General features: G+C 38.4%; 1 protein-coding gene across 1 annotated transcript in view; it reads right to left on the reverse strand.

Moving 5' to 3' along the window:
* The window catches only part of DSTYK (dual serine/threonine and tyrosine protein kinase), a 44,147-nt gene that overhangs the window by 12,032 nt on the left and 6,600 nt on the right, over positions 1–25,515 (reverse strand). Inside the window, exons 2-7 of the mRNA XM_070745498.1 lie at positions 17,385–17,773; positions 12,159–12,822; positions 7,310–7,545; positions 2,973–3,056; positions 2,365–2,541; positions 1,622–1,751 (exon numbers count right to left, since the gene is read on the reverse strand). Of these exons, the coding sequence (XP_070601599.1) occupies positions 1,622–1,751; positions 2,365–2,541; positions 2,973–3,056; positions 7,310–7,545; positions 12,159–12,822; positions 17,385–17,773 (1,680 nt within the window). The remainder of the gene's footprint in view (positions 1–1,621; positions 1,752–2,364; positions 2,542–2,972; positions 3,057–7,309; positions 7,546–12,158; positions 12,823–17,384; positions 17,774–25,515) is intronic.

Consider the following 25,515-nt stretch of genomic DNA (forward strand, 5'->3'; position numbering starts at 1 on the left):
GAAATTGTTGTCACAAAGAGAAGCTAGAGCTACATAATTTATTCTACCTGTAGCTTCTACCTAATCACATAGTAGCTTTATTTTTCTTCAATGTTTCAAAACATTAAAGAATCGTGTTCTGTTAATGTTGCTTCATATTATATCTACCAACTTGTTCTGAAATTCCAACTCTGTCTTTAACTCCAATTCTATAGCTCATCTGAGTGCCGTAGACTGTCCTCAACTTACGAATGGTTGCTTATCCACCATTCTAAGTACTAATGGACCTACCTGGTGGGTGCATACAACCTGGATTCAAAATTCTGTTCAGGGTCCTATGCGGTCCCATGATCACACTTCATCAACCAGGTTGCATTTATGGCTATTTGCAATGTCCTACAATCATGTAACCACATTTTACAAACCCATGAGCATAGTGAACCATCGGTTTGGTTAATGACTACCAAATAAAAAAGGGGTAAAATTGTTCATTTCATATGACTGATCCATTTTACAATCATGATGGGCAGACTTCATTGCAATTGTAACTTAAGTCCCTTTATTAAGGGACTTAGTTGTTCAACACAAATAACTACCACTGGCAAACATAGATTAAAGTAACTATGCAAGCCATGGGCTCAATTGAGATCACAATTTGGGATGTGGTTTATTTAAAATAGATGACTACTAATTGCATGAATGCTATTATCATGAGCCATGGTGAGCCGCAGTGATAAGAATGCAGTACTGCAGGCTACTTCTGCTGGCTGCCTGCAATTCAGCAATTTGATTCTGACCGGTTCAAACTTGACTCAGCCTTCCATCCTTCCGAGGTTGGTAAAATGAAGAGCCAGATTGTTGGGAGCAATATACTGACTCTGCAGATCTAGAAAGGGCTGTAAAGCACCTTAAAGTGGTATATAGGTCTAAGTCAGTGGTTCCCAACCTTTCTTTGGCCATGCCCCACCTAAGCATCTCTAAAATCCTGAGGCCTCCCTCCCCATGACATATAATTCTTATTATTCAAAAAGTGATCTACTCACGCAGAGGAAGCTCAAAAGGCCAATAACTAGGTTTAAATAAGGTTCCAATTACCCCCATTAAAAATGAAATTGCCCCCCCGGTGGGCCGTGGGCCCATGTTGGGAATCAGGGGTCCTGCCCCTGTATGCATGGTCCCTACAAGCACCCTGCCTCCCCATGCATGCATGTGCAGCCCCCCACCTCCACATGCATGCATGTGCCCCCAATGTGCCCAACACATGTGCACACATCCCTGCATGTGTGGTAGAGACCCAATAACCAGATGGCTGACAGGAGGCGCAGGCACGGCGGAGCTGAACTGGGGTGACAGCTGGCGTGCCCACAGAGAGGATGCTGTGTGCCACCTGTGGCATGGCGCCAAAGGTTTGCTATCACGGGTCTAAAGTTAGAATTAAAACATTAGCCTTCTAATTTTTATTTATTTTATTTATTAAATTTGTATGCCGCCCCTCTCTGTAGATTATGTTGACCTCTAACTTTTCCAATCATTCTAGTCACTATGCGTACGTAACGTAACTAAAGCACCATCTACTTGTAAAATTGAAAATATTGCAAGAGAAAATGAAGCCAAGCCATTGTTAAATAAGAGATGTCCTCACCATATAACAAAACATCTTGCAAGGACCTGCTTTCCAACGACAGACGGGCAAGGCGAGGGGCATGGTCTTTCCGCACCTTCAACCAAAGATCTTCTGTTTTTTCAAGCCTACCCGAATGGCCAGCCTCTAGCTAATATAAAATTGATTGAATATAAGTACATCTGTGCCATCCTTTGAATAATATCTAGATAGATTACTTACACAATATTCTACTTCCTTCCATATTACAAAATTAAATAGGACCAGTCATAAATCTCAGTGCCACTATAAATTCAGTTACTAAAAGTATGATTGTAACTTGAGAACTATCTTTATCCCTTGTGCATCATCTTCTTTTTTCAGTTTTCAGCTTCTGCCTATGTCTAACCAATTGTAGCCAGTTTATCTACTCTTTTAATGTAGCTCTAGATACAATCGATAATATCAAATGCAGCAATGTTTTTTCCCTACTAATTTTTAAGAGTTGGCAAATGATCACTACGGTATCATCACATCCATTTCACCCATTTTAATAGCTAGAATAGCTGTAACATAATGCAGTCCTCCAGTTCAATGGAATTAGCAGAGTTATGTTTTTATAGCTGTATCTCCATCTTTTAAAAGGATCGTAAGAGTTATACAAATGTTCTTTATGTTGCCAAAGAGTAGAAAGATGAGCAATAGATATCCTTCATATTATTTGAAAATTTAAGATTAAATTTGCTAATTTATATTCTTTGCGGTTCCTTTTACATCAAACTGACCTGTCGTAAAGAAGCAGCAAAAGCTTCATGAGAGCTATTTAGCCTTGTTTGGAACTGGCTGCAGATGCTCTTTGCCAATCTGGATGCACTAAGACTCTCAATGGCATCTTGAGCTATCTTCCTTTTCCACTCCCTGGTGATAGCGGGTGGACTCACCCAAGAGATCCGTTGTATTATCTAAGGAAGAAAAAATACATGCATCTTATCATTGGAACTCAAGTATTAAAGTGTTGCTTTCATCTTAGCCAACATTAACTTTGGATCTGGCAAGCACAAATAAATTAAGATAATGGATGAGACTAGATAAAAGTTATTGTTGTTGTTATATACTATCATATTTTATTTGTTTGTTTGTTTGTTTGTTTGTTTGTTCATTCATTCAATTTTTATGTCGCCCTTCTCCTTACACTCAGGGTGGCTTACAACATGTTATCTCTGCATTTTTAAAATAATTTGTCTTTTATTCCAACATAAGATGCCTCTGAATCTTAATGCATAATAGAAGTAGCTATTTTACAACTATGCAGATGGTGATATGAATTAATAGAAAACAATGTACTTAAGATAAATTTTATTACAATGAATCAATGCTATTAAATATTTAATACCTGCTTGATCTGTTCCCACAGCATCCGTGATACTGTTGAACCAGAGTGAAATGTAACTTCTACATGGTAGGCTGCATTCAATATCTGCAAACAGAAAACAGATTAATTATACAACTGCAAATTAAAATAACTGTTCACTATGTTTAAAGAACTGAGGACCTTGGAAAGAGCTTAATAAATAAATTCCAATAAATGGACACTTTGTGCCAAAAAGCAAACTGTTTTAGTCTGTGTATGAATTCAGTCCATTCCCAATTTACCCAAGAAAACAGACCAGCCTGAATTTAAGACAACCCCATTTCCCAGAGCACATGTAGATCAAAACAATATACATACACAATCTTATTCATTGCCCAATTTTCTTAATATGTCTATTAGAATTGCCAACTCCAATTGAAATCAATTTTGCAGATTAACTGCTCATCCAACTATTATGCTACAAACATAGAATGTATACAAATACAATGGCAAGAGGCCACACTTAAAAAAATCAATAGGATTGATTTTAATCCATATTAAGTAATTGCTCATAAAATATGATATACCCATATGTAAAATTAATTGGTCACAATCCACGCACGCATGCATGATTCTCTAATACACAAACGTTCACACAGAGAAAGTGTGAATAAATCTGGATTTGGTAAGCATCATCTATACATACTTAGGTTCCATTAAGTCTAATGGCTCATATCCCCAGGTAAATCTAGTGGCTCATATCCCCAGATAAGTATACATAGACTTACTGTTATGTAAGTCTATGCATACTTACATAACCATAATGTATGCTATTATGCTGATAGAAGGGCGTTGGTTTTACCTGATATACTCCTTCTCGTAGGGTGGAGCTAGCATCCAGGAATGGATTGACCTTGTCTATTCAGCATGCAGAACTGACTCTGTCAGAGTTGAAATGCCCCGCCTCTGTTGCTAGACTTCCCAGTTTTGACAGTTTGGACAGACTCAATGTGTCAGCATTGAAGATCTCCTTCACTCATTGTGGACCAGACAGACTTTGGGTAAAGCTGAATTCTAGCTCCACCCTACAAGAAGGAGCGTATCAGCTACCATCCAGGAGTGAGACATACCAAAGCTGGCTGTCCTATGGGTGGGCTGTAGTCTAGTTGGAGGGTTGCCCCTCTGTATGGACCTGGTGGAGGACCCGGTGGCCAAATGCCGCCTCTATCGAGGACCCGATGGCCAAATGCCCCCTCTACCAAGGCAAATATGTTCAGTTTATAGTGTCTAATAATTGCCAACGGGAAGACCAAGTAGCCATCCTGCAGACTTCCTCAAGCGAAACCTGCATTGACCACGCTCACGTCACTACACTCTGAGTTGGGTTTGCTGTTACATGTGCAGGTCATGGAAGAGACTGAAGATCAAATGCTTTTGCAATGGTTCCTCGCAGCCACTGGCTCACCGTAGACACTGTGGCCTAAAGTGTTTGGTTGGAATGAGACAAACAGGCCTCCGTTTTTCTCAGTGCAGCAGTTCTCTTAACATAAATGCAGAGAGCCCTCCTTACATCAAATATGCCACTTTTCCCTAAAAGATGGACCGGGTTGGGACAGAAATTAGGAAGAATGAGTTCCTGTGAGTTTATTTTACGGATAAAGGAAGGGTCCAAGCATAAGACAACTCTGTCTGTTGGAAGACACATAGGTCCTTCTGAACTGAAAGGGCCGCAAGCTCAGGATTAATGGATAATTGGGAATAGTCCAGGGAGGTCTACCCTCCTGCACCCCCAGGGATAAACCCCTAGAGCAGTGTCTGCTAGGGTAGCAATTGTAATTTACTGGCTGCCTACTTCTAGGACTGGGCACAGATCTTTTCTAAGGCCCTGTCACTCCTAAGCTCATCACGTTTAGTCATCTTGGATCGCTTAGGCTTATGGCTGTTTTCTCTCTCACTCAGGGAGGCTTGTGTTAAGTTGCCTGTAACTGCATCAAGTCTAGAATGCATCATTGATTTAGTAGTCTTTTTGCTCTTGGAGCTAACTGAGGAGGCAGGCTTAGATTTATTGCCATTTTAATTACTGTCTTTTTCAAAGTATAAGACGCACCTTAGCTTTTGGAGAGGAAAATAGGGAAATGCTTACCAGGTATTAATCTGTCTAGTGTCCTTAGCCAGCACATCATTTTATCCCTGGTTAGGGCTTTAAAAAAACTTTATTCGGAGAGAGTAACCATGAAAGAGCTTGCAAGCCAGTAAAAGCTGGGAAGATCATTAGCACCTGGAAAGAAACATTCAGAGCAAATAGAGCAATGGAAAACTCCCTGCAAAGACTTTGGGCTTGGAAAACATTCTTTGCAGAGAGAAACAATGAAAGAGCCTCCAAGGGAAGGAGCTGGGAAGATCGTTAGCAGCTAGTTAGGGCTGAAAAAAAAAGCTACATTCAGAGTATAAGACACACCCAAATCATCAGCCTCTTATAGGGAGGAAAAAGGTATGTCTTATACTCCAAAAAATACGGTACTTAATGGGTAATTGGAGCCCTTAAAGCAGCCCAAATAAGATGGCAGCCTGCTTTAATCCCACCACTTGTGATCCCCGTTTTCTAGCTGGATGGGTCCGACAACTAGAGTCAGCTGCAGGTTGCGAGCCTCTCTGACTCTCTTGTTCCTCAGGAACACTGCTTGAGCTGATGAGTAAAAGGAATCAGCTGTAGTGCAACTCATAGGTCTTCGAGTGCTTAGGCGTGGGAGGGAAATCTAACTGTTTGGCGGTTTGAATTGCCATTGGGACCTGTGGAACATGAAGCTCCTACAGCATGTGTCGCTTGAGTGTGAAGCTCCTGTGACCCAGAAATAGTCCTGTGCTGGCTGGTCCGATCATTGGCGGTTATTGCCTGTGGCTCACTGTCGCTCGAGCAAGAAGCTCCTGCAACTGCTAGCATGGGCTGGGAGAGCTAGCGGCAAGTGTAGTTTAAATTAGAGTGCCATGCTTGAGCTCCTGACAGCCCGGCAATCTCCTGCCGCTTCAGATTCAATTCATGGTCAGCCGATTGGCAACAGTCCATGAGCAGGTAGAAGAGTAAGAATGGAGCTCAGAAGCTCCTGTGGCCACTAATCACGACGCTAATTGGGGCAAGAAGCCTCCTCACAAGCGGCCTGCCTGTATGCCAGGGCAATATTGGAGAATGAAAGCTCCTGTCACAGACTGAGGAGCCGAGGTTCCGATCAGTTACAATACCATAATCCATCCATCTTCGGCTAGAGCAGTAATTCAGAGCAGAAATCAACCCAGCAGTCAGATGGATAATTAACTCACAGATAAAACAAGAGTCATGTGGAAATCCTATTTCATTGGAAGGTCGAAATTAGGAATGGGAGAAAACTTTGACACATCTGTCCAGTCTGAAGACTGAGTCAAGCTCTAGCAACAGAGGCAGGGCATTTCAACTCTTGACAGATTCAGTCCTACATGCTGAACTGATGAGGTCAACCCATTCCTGGATGCTAGCTCCACCTACCAGGGAAAATAATTTGTATCGCTCAGCTTATTTCACACACAATGGGGTAAAATTGAGGGAAAACAATTAGAATATGGAGTCCCTCCCCCCCCATTTTTTTTTACAAAGAGATAATAAATCAATTGAGTCTTTGTGCTGGGCTTCAAGCACAAGGAAACCTATGCACGCTTACTCTATATTAACTTTTGTTTATTTCAATGGCTGATACTCCTAAGTAAATACACGTATGACTTCATTCCTGCAGAATGACTGTCATTCCATTCCAGATTCTGAGGTCAAGTATCTGTACTAGGGAATCTCTTTATCTATAGAGGTTATCTGCAGAGTGAGGATACTATTATCAAGAGTCCTCATTGTATTACAAATCCCCAGGTACAGAGGAGACTTTCTATGGCAAACAGGTGCCACACATGAAGAACAAGGCAGTTCCACAATAGTCTCTTTTCCCCTTGAAGGAACCTCCCCTTGCCATCCCTTCTGCCATTTATTCATTTTCAACAGCATAATATTCCAAAAGCATTTTCTCAACAAACACAGGATGAAGTCTCCCAATTAATAGGTGGTTATTATGAAAAACCTCTAATTTTCTTCATGCGTACACACTCTTTGTTTACCAAACTTATATTCTGCCATTTCTCTAAGTGATCAAAGAGGCTCTCTTTTCTCAACACATGCTCTTTTATTCTGCCAACAAACTTGTGAGGCAGATATTGGCATAGTGGTTGCCCCACAGTCATTCTCAAAGGATTGTGATTCAACCCACGTTTCCCCAATCTAAATCAAATTGTTTTTGTGTCACACTGCCTCTCGATCAGCTAATATCAGCTCTGTAAAATGATCTCAGTACTTTGTATTACTTTACCTGCTTTAAATAATTGCTTGTAATATGTACTGAAACATCCTGCTGAGATTTTTCCAGACTCTTCAGACATCTCTCCAGAGTGCCTACAAAACTCTCTCGCAAGTAGTCCACAGAACTTATCAGTTTATTAGCTACTGCTTGGTTTAATCTTGAGATGATCAATTCCTGGATTTGCTTAATACAGCACTTAATGTCTTTAGAACTAATAGGTTCCCCATTCTCAGGAATAATTATATCTAGAAGAGATAGAGAAAAAAAAATCAGTATTAAAGGAAGTATAAGCAACTGCTCAAAATAAATGCAGTTACATTTTGTGCTTGAGTGCAATTAAATGTAAACGCTAGCTAAATTGGGTTTCAGTAACATATTCCATCTCACAATTCAGAAGTTAGTAGGAGAGTTAACAATTTATTTAACTCTCTTAATGATGGTAGGATTAGTTTAGATACTGTAAAATCAAACTCACCTAAAAATAAGCCCTATTAAACTTTCTTATGGAGTAGAGATTTTCAAATCTGCACTGCTTAACTGTTCAGATTAATTGGACCGTTTCACTATATTATTCCAATACTAGATAGTAAAATTTCAATTTAGCAACCCTGATTTCCTATATCCCTCAAAAATAATGTTCATTATATTCGAAATTAAGGTGATACATTTAAAACACACACACACATTTGAGGTGGTATTCATCATTTGTCTCATGTTATGCAGTATATTATTGCAAAGATATCAGTATATTATTGCAATGATATACTTTTATGATTTAACAGACATTTGGTAAGAATGAACACTCCCTTCTCCCAAATGGTTCAAATGCTTTAAAAGTTGTTTGTTACTTACTAAACTGACTGATTTATTATTCAGCGAAGATTATGACATCTAAACATATTTAATTTTTTTACAATATGCCAATTAATTCAAATTTTAGTATATTTGCTGCTGAACATTATTTGAATCAAGCTGGCTGGTGGTATTTATGTATTTACTGATAGTCGTTAAAAGGAGATTGGAGTTAAAACAAGTGCATCAAGTTAATGAATTTTAAGATCAACTACTATTGATTTCAATTTACACATGAAATCTGTTTTTTTAATAAATAAAAATCATGTAATCATAGATAAATCTTGTCAGACTGCAGTTCTAAACGCATCTATCAAAAAGTGCTTTGTTCATGTTAGAATCATTCTGCAAATTGTTTTTAAAAGTTAACTTTCATAATTAAGTTTTCAGAAGTTAATCTGTAACCATACTGCTACACTATTTTTAAAAGTCAGGTTAATTTTTTACTGCTGTTCTCATAGCTTCTGAAAGCAAAGACAGCTTTATCTTTGAATTTTTCAAAACTAAAGAAGACAGCTCCATTTAATTTGCAGCTTTACTGCTAAGCAATTGTATTCTGCATAGCTTATTTCAATCACTGCATGAAAATATTACTACTCTCTATAGCATATTGCTTTTCATACAGTTAAAATTGCATTTATCTAAAAGAAACTTGTAATACAGTTTAAGCATAGATATATATCTGGCTCTTAAGTAGTTGTTACCCGTCCCTCATCCCAAATAGCAGATATGAGAAATGAAGATAATGTAATTCCTGGGGGGAAACTGTTCACCATCTTTGGATCTTCTCAATTCTTGCATATTTTGCTACTCAATACGATTAGAGCTTCCTGTCTGACCACAGTGAAATATTGTCATTATTTCATAACATCATTAAAGATGTGATGTGCCCCTTCGATAATGCCCCTGGTTACATTATCTTTTATTGCAATAATTGCAACTAAGTGATTTCTACAAGTGAAAACAGTCTCTCACACATATCAGTATAGGAATTCTGATCCACTCCGCCTTTGTAAACTGCTTCAGCTTAGTAACAATTGAGGCTTTTCTAGTATGAACCAGAAAAACCAAGCATTGGGCCAGGTTATTTGAGGGAATCCTATCTATTCATCCCATCAGGTTTGGTAAAAGAAGACATTACAGGTCTCATCCACAAAGGAATGTCAGGTAACGAACCAAAGAAGAGCATCTTTGGACCATTTCTCCAAGAACAGATTGGTCTTGACCTTGCTGACCCTCCAAAAGGGGATGAAAATGTAGCTTTGCCATCTGGCCTGGGCATCCTGTAATGTCAGTATGGAACCTACCAAGTTGAAATTGAGTTCACTCCCTTGCATTTGTTACGGTTCGGGTTATTTTGTAGTATCATTTTTGTATTTTTACCTTTCTGTGAGATGAGCAGCTATATAAATTTATCAGATAAATAAATATTAAATAAACTACTCATTTCCTTTCTGACCACATTTCATTGGGGCTTAGACTAAAGTTTGATTTGATCATTTCAAAACTCTGAAATTATTGTTCATCCATTCTCTGATAAACCTGCTTGTACGTTTATTACTATTTTTGTTACATAACCCACAGTTTCAACTGGCCTAATATTCTCTGGTTTAATTCTGATACAAAGCAGAATTCATTCTCTCTTCAAAGATGGCATGTCATCAAACCCTGAGGGCCTTCCTTCCGCTGCCCACTCTAACACTCTGCTATGCCATCTAGATACTTTTAGGCAAACTTCGGATAACTATTGATATTCTTCTTAATGACCACTATTATGCTGTTTTCTCCTGAATTCAACTTTTATCCTGTACTTTCTTAAGATGAAATTATGATTATTATTTTTGTTGCCATGTCTAAAGAGGGAAGCCTATAGATCCCAGAATGTTGTTCTGAGATTCCTTGTGGCTTGAAATGATTTCACTAGAAAACAATTCAGTATTACCCCAATTTTTTTCCATTTCATGACTGTTACTCTGATTATGGATCAGTAGAAAGCCTCAAGGCTTTGGAAAAAATCAGTTCCTTGGTTGAGACACATCAATTCCTTTTTTATAGGCAGATGGAGAGCAAGTTAAAGAAAGTAGAAGGATGAGGGGGAAGAAGAAGGAAAAGGAAAGTTGAGTAAATAAAAAAATGGAAGTTTAGACTGGCAGATATTGGCAGCAAAGATTTGGATGGAAGTCAAAGCAAGATACTTTGGATGGGTTTTTTGTTATTATTATACTTGGTTTATACGGATGTAATTATTTGATGTATGGTGGAAATAAATAAATAATAGTTTTCAGAAATATATTTTGAAAAGGGTATAACATGCCTCTCCTATCTGGGAAAGAGCCAAAGTCTATGAGATTTATATAAATAAGTCAAGACTTGTCCTAATTATCCTTTAATTTAATTGATTGTCCTCTGAGGGTAATTACTTGCGCACACACGCATGCAAGAAGGAGGACCTTTATGAAGTCTGTTTAACATTCAGTAGAGCAGTGTTTTTCAACTTTTTTTCTTCAGGGGAACCCTTTGGTGTCGTCAGATTTCTGGCGGAACCTGTACCGTGTACCGGTACTGTTTATGTCCCTTCAAGACGAGCCTTGAACATTAAGCAGGGAATTTAATTAAAAGAAAATGTATGTAACTGGATGACAAAATTAGAAAAAAAAAACTTTTGCAACTTTTTTTATGATTGATATTAGTTACTAACAAAATACCACAATATATTCATGGGAAATTATTGTTTGAATGTATGTTGAGAAAATTATTGTTTGAATGTATGTTGAGAGAAAAATAAAAAAAATCTCCCCCCCCCCCCAATTTCTCCTTCCTTCCTTCCTTCCTCCCTCCATTTCTCCTTCCTTCCTTCTTTCCTTCCTTTCTTGTTCCCTCCATTTCTCATTCCTTCCTTCCCCCCTTCCTTCCTCTCCACTTCTCTTTCCCTCCCACTCTTTTCCTTTTCTTTCTTTCTCTCTACTTCTCTCTCTCTCTCTCTTTTCCCTCTCTCTCATTCTCTCCCTCCAGGTCTCTCTCATTTCAGATACATTACTATGTTCTTTATATATGTTGTGAGCCTCCCCGAGTCCTCGGAGAGAGGTGGCTTTCAAATCCAAATAAATAAATAAATAAATAAAAATTTTCTGTGTACCTCTCCCTCTCCCCCCTTTCTCTCTGTCATTTGTTTCTCCTCCCTTTTTGCTCTCATTTCTCTCACTTTCATCTGTTTTTCTCTCACTTTCCTCTTCCTCTCCCTTTTTCTTTCTCTCCCTTCTCTCTTGCATTTGTTTCCCTCTTCTCCCTCTCTCATTCTCTCTCGCCCCTGCCAAAAAGAAACAGCGAAGGGAGGATCAGCAGGGGTGGGAGTAGTCCAGAGAGCCGGAGCAGCCGGGCGCCGTGGTGGTCTGACCAACGGGGGTTTCTCCCCGCCTGACAGCTTGGTTGCCGGTTGCAGCTGTCAGGCAGGAAGAAATGGCGTTCTAAGAGGAAGCGGAGGCAAAAGCGGAATAAGGGGGAGGCGAGGGCTGCTGATGCTCCTGGTCGGTTTTTTTCCCCCTCATTAATTTGCGGAACCCCTGGCTGGCCCTTGAGTTCCGCGGAACCCCGATTGAAAAACACTGCAGTAGAGAAATTTACAAAATTGCATAAAATACTTTAACAGAAAACTGTTATCTTAGCTGGAAAGTTGTATCTCTTTCAGTTAAATACTAGCCATCAAACTAGTCATTCCCTAACGTGAGCACACTTCAGACATGTAGGTTTCAGCTTCCAGAAATAACTCTACTACCTGGAGAATATCCAGCTGGAGAAAACTACTCACATTGATCCAATGTGTATGAAATTTCCACCAACTGTGTTTCAAACCTGATGGTACATTCACTTGACAGGTAAGCACTTAAAAGCAAAATAAATGAACATTTTTACATGGACCAACATGGGAATCTCTAAGTAGGAAGTTTTCCAGAATCAATATAAAATGCAATATAGAATTCTCTTTGTGGGTCATTATGACTTGCTTTACCTTTGAATTCCATATTAGCAGCATCTTCCAGCAGCTCTTCTTTCATGTTATTGAGAGTTTCAATGATCATATCTTTCATTTCTTCTTGTTTGCGGTTGGCTATACTCATGAGAGATTCGTACAGCTCATTCTCTTTCTTCCGCGTATACTCTAAACGCTTTGGAGTGATTTGCAGGTCTCGTTGCATGTCAAAGGCTTGGTTGATGAAAATGTCTAAGCAACGGTAGTGTACAATGTTCAAAATAGTGGCAGCATCTACCAAGCGCTGTTGTAACACTTGTTTGGAGAAAGTGCTCAGCAGACGAATCTTATCGGACTGTTCTACCAGCATGCTTTGGGCTTTGGCATCAGTGCTAGGAGCTCCACAGCTGCAATGGTTGCTACTAAGATAGTCTAAATGTAGCAGTTGCCGAAAAAGGGATGACTTTTCAGTTTCTGCATTTTGAGGAGATATTAGTTCAGATCCCAAATGTAATACTTTGAAAAAGAAGATGGGTAAAGCGAACTTCTCTTTAATCTCTTGCAACTCGTTCATGTCCAGTGTTGAAAGTTCAGCCTCACTAATGGCAAAAGTGATGACTGGAAGAACGCAGTTGACGTATTCTCCCAAAGTGTCTTCAGCTGACTGGAATCCTCGACACGGAGCTATCACAATATCCATTTCCTGAAGATAGCAAAGCATTACAAATTTAACATTAAGGGTTGATTTGAGCTTTGCATCCAGCCTTCCCTCCCTTCCACATCCATAGCAAGACATGTATCTCTCCTGCTTTCAAGGGAAATCTGAGAAAATTAAACATAATAACACTCTTTAAGTACAATGAAAGTTCCAATATTGTATAAGTGAAGACAACGCCCAGTCAAATTTTCCTTTAACTCAGAATATATATATATATATATATATATATATATATATATATATATATATATATATATATATTAAAAAACTTATATTAATGATATCAATCCTTCCTCCTTTAGATACAGAACATATTCTAACATTATGATAAGAGATGTCTTCCAAAAATTGTAGATAATCCAGTGCAACTCTTCAGTACAAAATGCATAATCTTATTTAGCTTTCAGTGAAGTGGTTAGATTAAATACACAGTAGAAAACAATGATACATTACCCTTAGGTTTTTCACAAGAAAACAAAACCATAATTAAGGCTATTATTATTTTGTAGGTGTTTTATAGATAAATTATCTGGTCTTTGTGCCAGATTATCCATGTTCTTCATAAAACTTTATAATTGCTACATCTCCAGTAACTGCACTACAGCTACTAAACTAACTTAGGTTGTTCTGTAATAACTGTAATAACTGTGTGTGTGTTAAAAATTACACAGGCTGTAAGAGCTTTTGTTTTTAAAAATCTATACAGTATTCATATAAAACTTCAGAAGAACTATCTCTCTATATTTAGGGTCTTCGCATATTTTGAAATCTATTCTGATACGCCTATTTAATTCAGCTCATTGCTTGATGTTCCTTTGATACACTGTAAGCTTGGAAATATGAATAGCAGAATTGTAATAGATTCTGGCAAACATTCCCAGAACTAATATAATTTGCTTGATTTTTCACAGGAACAAGCTATTACACATTTTAATAACATTTTCAGCAGAATCAGAACCATACCAAAATATTATATTACATTGAATCACAATTCCACCCTCCCCAATGCAAATGTGTTATGAAAAATGAAGTAAAGAGCCAGGTTTAAAAGAATTTCAGGCATGAATAATTTTGGTTGATTTAGATTCACATTCCTCTTAAAACATTATATAACCTTAGAACTTGTAATATTTAAAAGATCAAAGTAAATTTAAGAAAGAAGGTGTTTTGTCTTTGAACAAACATCAAACAAATATTCATGTTGTCTGAGACATACAGTTTTTACAAATATTTCAACTGTTCCTACCCTGAACAAGCCAAAGTTGTGCATAACACACATGATAGCCTATAAAGCTATTACTAAGCAATTAAATGTAGCAAATTTTGGCCACTTCAATACATTTTCCAATATTATTTTCCTACAACTCTCAAAATAAACTGTTAATTGCCGTTTGCCTGACTGTCATGGGACTTCAAAGCACAGAATACAAAAAATGATGTTGCTAGGAAAAAGTGAAAGTTAAGATAAAGATTCACAATAAACAAAGTCAATGAAGTGGAAAGAGTTAGGCATCTCAATATGACAACTAATCTCATTTGATGAACAGAAGCTAGTGAATATTCTTGCCAGCTCTTATCAGTGGTTTTCTTTTAACATTTGCCTCTTCTCACACAGCATAACAGAACTGTTAAGGCTAATATTCCACAGTGGAACCTATTTCTGCAACTGGATTTAATTTCTGGAAATTAAACATATAGAACTTAAAATATTCTCAACTAAATTAAATGGGGGGGGGGGGAATGTAAGTAATGAATTAACAACTTCAGGAGATCCACTCATTAATTGCTGCAGCTGAATAAAACAATTTTGGGGATGTTATAAATAGATGTTAGAACTATAAATAAAGGAATTAGCAAGTACCATCTTAAAATAATATTTTTCTTAAAAATACCTATTTGTCACATTTGTTAAGCAAAATGTTGCAGTTGTTAAGTGAATCTAGCTTGCCGAATTGACTTCACTTGTTGCAAATTAGCTGGGAAGGTTATAAATGGTGATCAAATGACCCCAGGCAGTTGCCAAATGGCTGTAAGTCGAGGACTACCTATATATTAAGGTGGATAGTTTTGAATTGTGGGATGTTCCTGTGAATATGGAGTTGCAGTTTGATTGAAATAGTATGATAAATAGGTGCTGTTAATGGAATTGAGAACTGATTATTTTAAAAAAGCTGTTACATGAATAGAAAACTGCTTCAATGCATGGATTCTTGTTGCACCAGAGCAGAGCTTTAGATAACATGCTGCAAAAACTATATATGTACATTTTCAATAAAAAAGGAAGATCAGAAAACTACATAATATAGCATTGGTTAATGAAACAATTTGAAGAAACAGAAACAGCCAACCACAAAATAGTATTTCCTATAAACCAGTGGTTCTCAACCTGGGGGTAGGAACCCCTTTGTGGGTCGAACAACCATTTCACAGGGATCGCTTAAGACCATGAAAAAAAGACAAATTTCCCATGATGTTAGGAACTAAAGCTTCTATTCTGGTACCTTAGAACATATTTTTACAATCTGACCAATCAGGCGTTTACAATTCCTGCCAATCAGCTTAAAACTCTGTTGAGAATTTGCACTAGACTTATGGTTGGGGGTCACCACAACACGAGGAAATGTCTTAAGGAGTCGCGGCATTAGAAAGGTTGAGAACCACTGCTATAAACCTGTAATAATATATCATAGCTGCCTACAGAGAAAGATTTCCATCTAAAATAGTTTGAATAAAAGTAGCAGCAAAGTGGAAACTGCAATACTAGCTGCAGACAGTGAAAAGTTATAATAAAAAGTAATGTACAAATTCTTTTTGGCACAGATGAAAACAAATTTGCAATAAATTTGAACACTTTATTGGAAAATAAGGTAGGATCAAACTATATTCTTACATACTATGAAATTAGATAAAATATTCAGTATCACTGCTTGAGAATCTATGAATTTTGCAAAAAGCTCATTAAAGCTCCTTAATTACAGAATAATATTTTAAAAATATTTAAATATATAAGTAAATATATAAGTAACACTATATACTGTATTTAATTTTATCAGAATTTATTAAAATCCAATTTGAATTAATTTTTCCCAAGTTGCAGCAGAATAAACAACTTTTCTACTGTTCTATTTTTCTATTTTAAATGGCATTTTGCCCTAAAAATGTCAAGTACAATTTCTAGAATTTATAGCCTGGTGGGAATTAAAGTCAACTGACAATGTATGATTATATAAATGCTGAACTCTTAATAGAAGAGTTAAGAACAATGTAATTCAGAACCTCCTTGCATCTGATCTCAATTTGCATACAAAGAACCAATATGTTTAAGAATCTATTTTTAAAAAAGAAAAGCCTGGCAAAGTATCTTTTACAATGTTTGAATGAAAAATAATGATTTGCATAGGGCATAAAAACCACATAGTAAAAATTGTATTCAACTCTTTGAATTAATAGTTGGAAACCAAAACAATTTTATTCAAGCCAAACGTTTTAAAATCTGGATTTTTAAAAAAACCTGTATTTTACAATACTACATCTTCTGTCCTTTGAGTTTTATCTGATAGAATTCTGTGCAAAAATGACAAACTTGACCTAGCTATTTCTACCTACTTAATTGAATTGATATTTCCATTAATTACTTTTATGTAAAATTCCATAAATGGGAACTTTAACAATGGTCCTTTGTGGGGGAGGGGGTTGAATTAAAAAACCATCTTAATTTACTATTCCTTATGATGAATTTGTCCTAACTATACTGTATATCCTGAATCTTAAAAAAGTTTATTTTTCATTGATTCGAGAAGTTCACATAATACCTTTGAAATGTCTTCCAAAAGTTAGGTTACATAAATAAAACTAGACTGGAATATTTAGCTGAAGTGCATGACATCAAAAGCTATGGTTTTCTGCCCTACATTCCAATTCATTCCATAGTATCAACATTCCAATATGAAGATATGGTTAAAAAAAAAGACTTGTAAGCAAACTTTCTAAGGCTAGTAATAGTAATACAATATGATTATCATATAAAAGATAGGCAGCCCAAATCAAAAGAAACTTTACTTAATATTAAGTAAAGTTTATTTTGATTTGGGCTGCCTATCTGTAATGCACTAAGATTCAATTAAGGGATACAATATTTAAGTACAATAAAGAATAAGGCAAAGAACATTTAAATTTTATAAATGTACATTCATAATCTTAATTGGGGGATAAGGCAAGGATTGGCCAAGTATGCCAATCAGGGGAAGATTTAAATGTTTCCTTTCCAACCAAAGTTTCTTTATTTCAAATTGCATCCTCCATATTTCACATGCTATAGAAACAGTGGTTTTAAATTCAGAGAGAAATGTTGAAATTAAACTTCGGGATGAACTTATATTTTTAATTTATATTTTTAAAGTTGTTGTTTGTTCTAGCTGTAGAATTTCTTCATCTATTTCCAAAAAAAATTGTAACATTAATGAAAAGGCTTCATGGCAAAACTTTCTTATATAAACCTGTTTAAACATGAAATGGTGTGTACGAAGATATTTGTTCTCATGTGGTACCTGTAATATAGTATGATTCAGCGTAACCTCCAACTCTGCAATCTGATGGGCCAGATCCTCATTGTCATCATGGATTTCTAAGTCCTCCTCAGGTATTGTTTCCCAACTACTTTGATGAGCTGCCAAATTATGCACCAATTCATACTGTCCTGGTAGAGCTAAACTGATCCGTGTCTGTCTTCCGTGTGTAAAACGAATTCGGCGCCTCTTACAATGCTCTTCACTGCTAATTTTGGTGGTAGGTAGCAGTCTCCTCCCTAACAACATGTTGAGCAATTGGCATTTGGCATTACAGTTTTGACCGAAGATTAATAAGCACGGGTGACAGCTTACTGTCAGCTGGAGATATTCCTCCTCATGTCGGGGAAAGGCAATTGAACTTAGCTGTCCTAAAAAAAAAAAAGCATATAAATCTTATTAAGAATTTTATCCTGCAAGGTTCTTGGCGCATATTTTCCCCAAGATTAACCTTCCCATCCAAGTGCCTCCTATATGTGTTGGGACTGCAATTCCCAGAATTAACCAGCAAGCGCAGCCCCTGCACCTTATATTCCCAATATTTCTGGAGGATGCCCGTAATGATGCCCATAAACATCAATTCTAAACAAGACATTTTTGTGACTTTTTAAGGTTTTTTTTAATGATAGCGTAAGTATTCATGGATCACCATTCACTTTGTCAAATATATTATAGCCCTAAGGGGACTGGATATGGCTTAGGAGCTCCCACATATCCCAATGCCAGTACAAATACGGTTTAGGTTTATGGTTAGGTTTATTGGATTTATATGCCACCCCTCTCCGCAAACTCGGGGCGGCTCACAACAATAATAAAAAACAGTACAGTACACAATACCAAATCCAATGCCCACCCATCCAGTTCCAATTTAAATTAATAATCTCATAAAAAACAGTATATATTAAAAAAAACAACAGGCACACAGTCAATCAATCAACAAAACAACATGGGCAAGGGGGAGGTGTTTTAGTTCCCCCATGCCTGACGGCAAAGGTGGGTCTTAAGGAGTTTACGAAAGGCAGGGAGGGTGGGGGCAATCCTAATCTCAGGGGGGAGCTGGTTCCAGAGGGTCGGGGCCCCCACAGAGAAGGCTCTTCCCCTGGGTCCCGCCAGACGACATTGTTTAGTCGACGGGACCCCGAGAAGGCCAACTCTGTGGGACTTAACCGGTCGCTGGGATTCGTGCGGCAGGAGGCGGTCCTGAAGATATTCTGGTCCGGTGCCATGAAGGGCTTTATAGGTCATAACCAACACTTTGAATTGTGACCGGAAACTGATCGGCAGCCAATGCAGACTGCGGAGTGTTGGAGTGATATGGGCATACTTGGAGAAGCCCATAATTGCTCTCGCAGCTGCATTCTGCACGATCTGAAGTTTCCGAACACTTTTCAAAGGTAGCCCCATGTAGAGAGCGTTACAGTAGTTGAGCCTCGAGGTGATGAGGGCATGAGTGACTGTGAGCAATGACTCCCGGTCCAAATAGGGCCGCAACTGGCGCACCAGGCGAACCTGGGCAAACGCCCCCCTCACCACAGCTGAAAGGTGTTTTTCTAATGTGAGCTGTGGATCGAGGAGGACACCCAAGTTGCGGACCCTCTCTGAGGGGGTCAATAATTCCCCCCCCAGGGTAATGGACGGACAGATAGAATTGTCCTTGGGAGGCAAAACCCACAGCCACTCCGTCTTGTCTGGGTTGAGTTTGAGTTTGTTGACACCCATCCAGGCCCCAACAGCCTCCAGGCACCGTCACATCACTTCCACTGCTTCGTTGACTGGACATGGGGTGGAGATGTACAACTGGGTATCATCGGCATATTGATGATACCTCACCCCATGCCCTTGGATGATCTCACCCAGTGGTTTCATGTAGATATTAAATAGCAGGGGGGAGAGGACCGACCCCTGAGGCACCCCACAAGGGAGAAAACTCGGGGTCGACCTCTGACCCTCCACTAACACCGACTGCGACCGACCGGAGAGGTAGGAGAACCACTGAAGAACAGTGCCTCCCACTCCCAACCCCTCCAGCCGGCGCAGAAGGATACCATGGTCGATGGTATCGAAAGCCGCTGAGAGGTCAAGGAGCACCAGGACAGAGGACAAGCCCGTCCCGGGCCCGCCAGAGATCATCCATCAACGCGACCAAAGCAGTTTCCGTGCTGTAGCCGGGCCTGAATCCAGACTGCTGAGGACCTAGATAATCGGCTTCATCCAAGGACCGCTGGAGTTGAAGTGCCACCACCTTCTCGACAACCTTCCCCATGAAGGGAAGGTTGGAGACTGGACGGTAGTTATTAAGCACGGCTGGGTCCAGGGAAGGCTTCTTGAGGAGGGGGCGCACAACCGCCTCCTTATAAAGTGGCGGAAAGGACCCCCTCCCCAAGGAGGCGTTGACAATCTCCTGGACCCAGCTCCGTGTCACCCCTCGACTGGCCGAAACCAGCCGAGAGGGACACGGATCCAGTAAACAGGTGGCGGAACTCACAGCTCCAATGGCCTTGTCCACTTCATCAGGTGTCACCAAGTCAAACTCCTCCCAGACAGATGGACAAAGACGTTTAGCCCCTGACTCATTGTCAGTCGACTCTGTTTCACAATTGGAGTCGAGGTCCGCTCGGATCCGGGCGATTTTATCAGCGAAAAACGTGTTAAAATCCTCGGCACTACTCTGCAAGGGCTCCCCAACTCCCCTCTGATTAAGAAGGGAGCGGGTTACCCTAAACAGAGCGGCCGGGCGGGATTCCGCTGATGCAATCAAGGCGGCATGATACGCGCATCTTGCCGCCTTGAGCGCCACTTTGTAAGTCTTAATATGAGCTCTTACAAGTGTTCGATCGGATTCGGACTTACTCTTCCTCCATCGCTTCTCCAGACGTCTCTTCTGGCGCTTCAACACCCGGAGCTCCTCGTTGAACCATGGAGCTCTACGGGGTCTAGTGCCGCGGAGAGGTCGCAACGGCGCAATCCGGTCAAGAGCCTCCCCTGCAGCCTTGTTCCAGGCCTCAGCAAGAGACTCTGCCGAACTGTGGACAAGTGTATCTGGAATAACCCCAAGCGCCATCTGGAAGCCTTCTGGATCCATCAGGCGTCTGGGGCGGAACCTCCTAATTGGTTCCGCCTCCCTGCGGGGAAGGATACACATTTTAAATAGGCAGTAAGGAGGATAAATAGCAGCAATCCAGAATCTTGTGCTTTTAATTTACATAATGGCAGGAAATTGAATAAGCATCTTGTCCACAGGCCCCTTCACATTTTAATAAAATGCTAAAACTTGAATGTATCTTAATATTTTCAGTTGATGAGAGGCAGTAGCAGCAAGGCTCCATCCATAATGATACTGTCCCTGCACTTTCCTTCTATTCCCAGAAGCTGTTATTTCCAAAGCTGCTGGTTCATCCAGACCATTGTGCCCAGGATGCCCGCGTCCATGTCCTATTAAATTATAGCCTGAGAGGACTTTGCAAAACAATAAACCTTCAAGCCATTCTACCTAAAGACAGTTAATCTCAAAAAGTATGGAATTATGTGTTCAATCATTCCCCCCCACCCCCTAAAAATGTTTATGTTCTACCACATTATCATAATACATAGGCTACTAATACATTCAGAAATACAAATCCTATCAATGATGCATAATTTTACACAGGATATAAACTGCAAACAAGATAAAACAAAAGTTTGTTTTGTTTGACCATACTGCCAGCTTTTCAGAGAGGGATCCCATTCTTTGAACACTCCTATATTCACACCATAATTGTGCATCTTTTTCCTCCTTCGTAAGATTTCCCACTGTTTCCCAAATAAAATTAACCTTAACTCCAAAATCTAAGCCAGGGCAGACTTTTTAAACAGTTGGACAGGAATTAATTAGGAAATCCCAAGACTACTGATTAGACTGGGAAACTGAGGAAGGCCCTAGCAAGCTACGTCTTTATGGCTGCCAAAAGAACTACAGCTCCCTGTAGTTAACAGGAGTCAAGCTGAAGAGAAGAGAGCCTTTTAACATTAAAAGCACTAGACAAAATTAGACACAGCTTAAAAGGTTTGCCATATGTCTCCATGCAGATATATTGCAATTCTATGCGTTAATTAATTAGCCTTGGTGGTGCAATGGCTGGAATTCAGTACTGCAGGCTACTTCTATGCTTATTTCTACTGACAATGAGAAAAACAAACACATTAACGTTTACATTTGTGACTGAAGCATAGTACTTTCAGTTGTGTAAAAATGTAATTATATAGAAAACAGAACTCCGCCCTGAGTCCTTCAGGACAGGCTTATAAATTGAAATAAATAAATAAACTCTTTCTATAATCTATATAAATGTTAAAATGCAATAGTATTTTGTAGGCAGATGAATGCAAAAGGAAGCATATAAAAGCAGAAAGTGTTCTGCTGAAATTAAAATGGGACTGCTGTAACACCCACACAGTAAAAGGAGAAGGTTCTTTTTTGCAAAACCTGAAAGCCAACTTTCAAATTGAAGTTGGATTTAATTTAAGCCCACTGTATGCTGAACAGGTTTGTGAGTGTTTTTTCTCTAGGCAGTTCATCTCTAAACCCACAGGTTGTACACTTTGTTGACTTAATTTTTTTCACCAATCTAAGATTGTTTGTTGACCAAGTGTTGCCAACTTCTATTGCTTTTGTAATAAAGTAGCATTTCAAAAAATTTTCTGAAGCCAAAAATGTAACTGCAGAAAGACGATTTTCTTATTTTTAACTAATGTGGGACATGATACCAAGTGTTATTGTTCCTGGGCGAAGAGGAAATGTGGAAATCATGATTATAGAATTGGAAGTAAATTCATCAATGAAGATCAAATTAGTAAGTTTCTTTTTTTAAAAATTGTTTCAGAAGTCACATGACTTTTTAAACATCATGCTAAAAGTTTTTGAAAAAGAATTATGCAATGATTTGCTTTTATTTATTAAAATCCATTGTAATCAGATTGTTTTTAAGATTAACATGACTGTTCCTTTCCTAATACAAATAGAAATATAGAAAGATAGAAAACTGACAGCAGAAAAAGACCTCATGGTCCATCTAGTCTGCCCTTATACTATTTCCTGTAGTTTATCTTATAATGGATATATGTTTATCCCAGGCATGTTTAAATTCAGTTACTGTGGATTTACCAACCACATCTGCTGGAAGTTTGTTCCAAGGATCTACTACTCTTTCAGTAAAATAATATTTTCTCATGTTGCCTTTGATCTTATAAACAGGTTGTCCTTCTGTTATGACAGCAATTGATATTGGAATTGTTGTTGCTAAGTCCTAGTACCCTTTTGACTCCAAGATATGCATGACATTAAACAGGAAATGGTGGGAGTCTCAGGAAAAGAACATGGGGTACCATAGAGCAGTGTTTCCCAACCTTGACAACTTGAAGATCTCTGGACTTCAACTCCCAGAATTCCACAGCCAGCATTTGATGGCATTTGCTGGCTGGGGAATTCTGGGAGTTGAAGTCCAGATATCTTCAAGTTGCCAAGATTGGGAAACACTGCCATAGAGTTGGAGAAAACCTTGGGCGAGGGGGCTGGCGCATGCTGTGTGTGTTGAGGGACGCAGAGGGAAAGCTTAGGAAGTCTAATAAAGGCTACGTTTGAACGCAACAAAGCCAAGGCAAGGATGGCGCCATAGCATACCACCGCTACTGATGCTGATGCACATGCAACTCTGGATAAGCGCGGGCACGTCTGGCCCACATATGCATGTCCGAGTGAGATTTGGCTTCTGTGCATGTGCAGCAAGGAAATCTTGAGAGAAGATGCAAGGATGCACGAGATTTCGGTGATTCTTTTGCTTCCGCGCATGCACGACAGCCCAAAACCAACAAAAATCACCAAAATCTCACATGCTTGTTCTCTCACAAGATTTTGCTTCCTGTGCATGCCAGAATCCAAATCTCACTCTAATGCACTTGCACGCATGCCAGTCACCCAGAGTTGCACACGCAGCTCCACTTCTGCTACCAGTGCAGTGTCCCCCCTCCCCCACCACAAAATGAGGAACTGTATTAAGGGGTCTCGGCATTAGAAAGGTTGAGAACCACTGCTCTAGGGGATAGTACTCATCTTCATTTATTCACACAAGGAGTCAGCATTGTCTTAATACTGTATATTTCCGTGGTCATATGGCCAGTACGACTATACGCTGAAGCACATGGCATGCTGTTACCATCCCACCAAAAGTGGTAACTATTTATCTACTCGCATCTGCATGCTTTCGAACTGCTAGGGGTATATGCGTATGTGTTTATGTACACATACACACACACACAAACACACAAGTACAAACAAACACATTACAGGACCATTCCATTGTAAGTGCATATTACATATTATTCAGCACCACTGAAACTTCAAATTATCACTGAACAAGTAGTCAGTAAGCAAGGACTACCTGCATCCCGGATAAAAATTTGAGTATCCAATTATAATCAGAATTCTTACTGTTGAAGTAGCTTACTTTGCCAGTACAGTATCATATAACTCAGGGTTTACAGGTACGGGTTGAAATTGTTGTAGTGTGTAGAGACAACAACGCAGCAAGAAACAATCCAGTGATTAAATTTGCCAGCATAGTCCTGGGCAACCATCTTTGCTTTGAATAGATTTGTAACGGGAGAGAGATAGCACTGTCTCTAAAGTCTCTAAATAGGTCTCTAGGCAGGTGGTTCACTGCAATTAATTAATACCCTTCATGAATATTTTAACTTCCTATCACGTATCCGCTGCCTCATGGAGAAAGCTATTAAGGTTCATGCAGAAAATACTTCACAGTGCAATCAATGTGTTTGCAGATATAATTGCTTTTCTTTTTCACTTACATTCTAGCAGGTTAAAATAACTGAAGAGCTATCAATCTTGCAACTAGGAAAATACTTCTTGATGTATAAACAAGAATAATTAACAATAATTATACTAAACCAATTTGAAGGTGGAATCATTTTATACTAGTTGAGAAAATATCAGAATTTCCAACTATCTAGAAAAGTTGCTAATTATGTTTTCCCCCTAAGAACAAGGTTACACTTTTTATAAATGCTTTTATCAATATGTTTTGATAATTATAAATATCTAATAATTGTTTGAATAGGTCCCTTATTTAAAATAGTTTATACTCTAATTCGTAGACAACATGGTGTTTCCAATTTTTTTTAATAAAAAAAATTAAAATTGATTTTATTTTTTAAAACTACAAAACAATACAAACAACAATACATCCACATATAAACATAAATTCACTTTTTACAAGAGTTTTTTTCTTGGTATGTAGTATATTATTTATATTTTCCCCTTATTTCTTCTCTAATTGTTTTTATTATTGACCTATATACAGATTTCAATTTTTGTTTCTTCACATTAATTACTTATCTTTGTGTTTTGCCTACATTGTTTCCTATTTCACCTTTCATCCTTAAACCTTAATCTCTATTTCTAATGTCTAACCAATTGTATAATTTATCCCAAACCAAGTAGCAATCTGTGTCTTCTTTTATCTCTTTTGTTAATTTGTCCATCCCCGTGCAATCCAGTATTTTCCTTATCAATTCTTCTTCCAATGGTACTTTATCATTTTTCCAATTTTAGGCATATGTTATTCTTGCGGGTGTGATTATATATAATGTGTACTCATTTCTGGGACATACTGTATATAATATCCCTAATTTTCCATTTCCTGTAATCATATAATCTCAGCCTTCAATATTTTTTAGTTTAGCAAATGTTTGTGTTCTTTTGGGAGGTATATTTAAACCATTGATATTTATTGAAAAAAGTTTGTTATTCTGAAATAACAAATTGTATCATTCTTTCCAGCGGTATATTTGAAACTTCTTAGCATTAAAAGGATTTTGTGCACTAACAATTAAAATATTAAAGGATGAACTAGTAGGTCTCAAAATTAATAAGCGAAAAACAAAGTTACCGTATTAATACAAATATATGAAAAAACAACATCAAAAACAATTATGAATAAAATTGATTTCATGGTAAAAAAAAAAAGGGTATCACTATGAGAAATATGACATGATGTTATTTCAAAATAATTAAGTGAACACATGGAATGTTAGGAAAATGTTAAAATGGGAGAAAGTACAA

This window comes from Erythrolamprus reginae, chromosome 3 (assembly GCF_031021105.1).
Source record: "Erythrolamprus reginae isolate rEryReg1 chromosome 3, rEryReg1.hap1, whole genome shotgun sequence".
Lineage (NCBI taxonomy): Eukaryota > Metazoa > Chordata > Lepidosauria > Squamata > Dipsadidae > Erythrolamprus > Erythrolamprus reginae.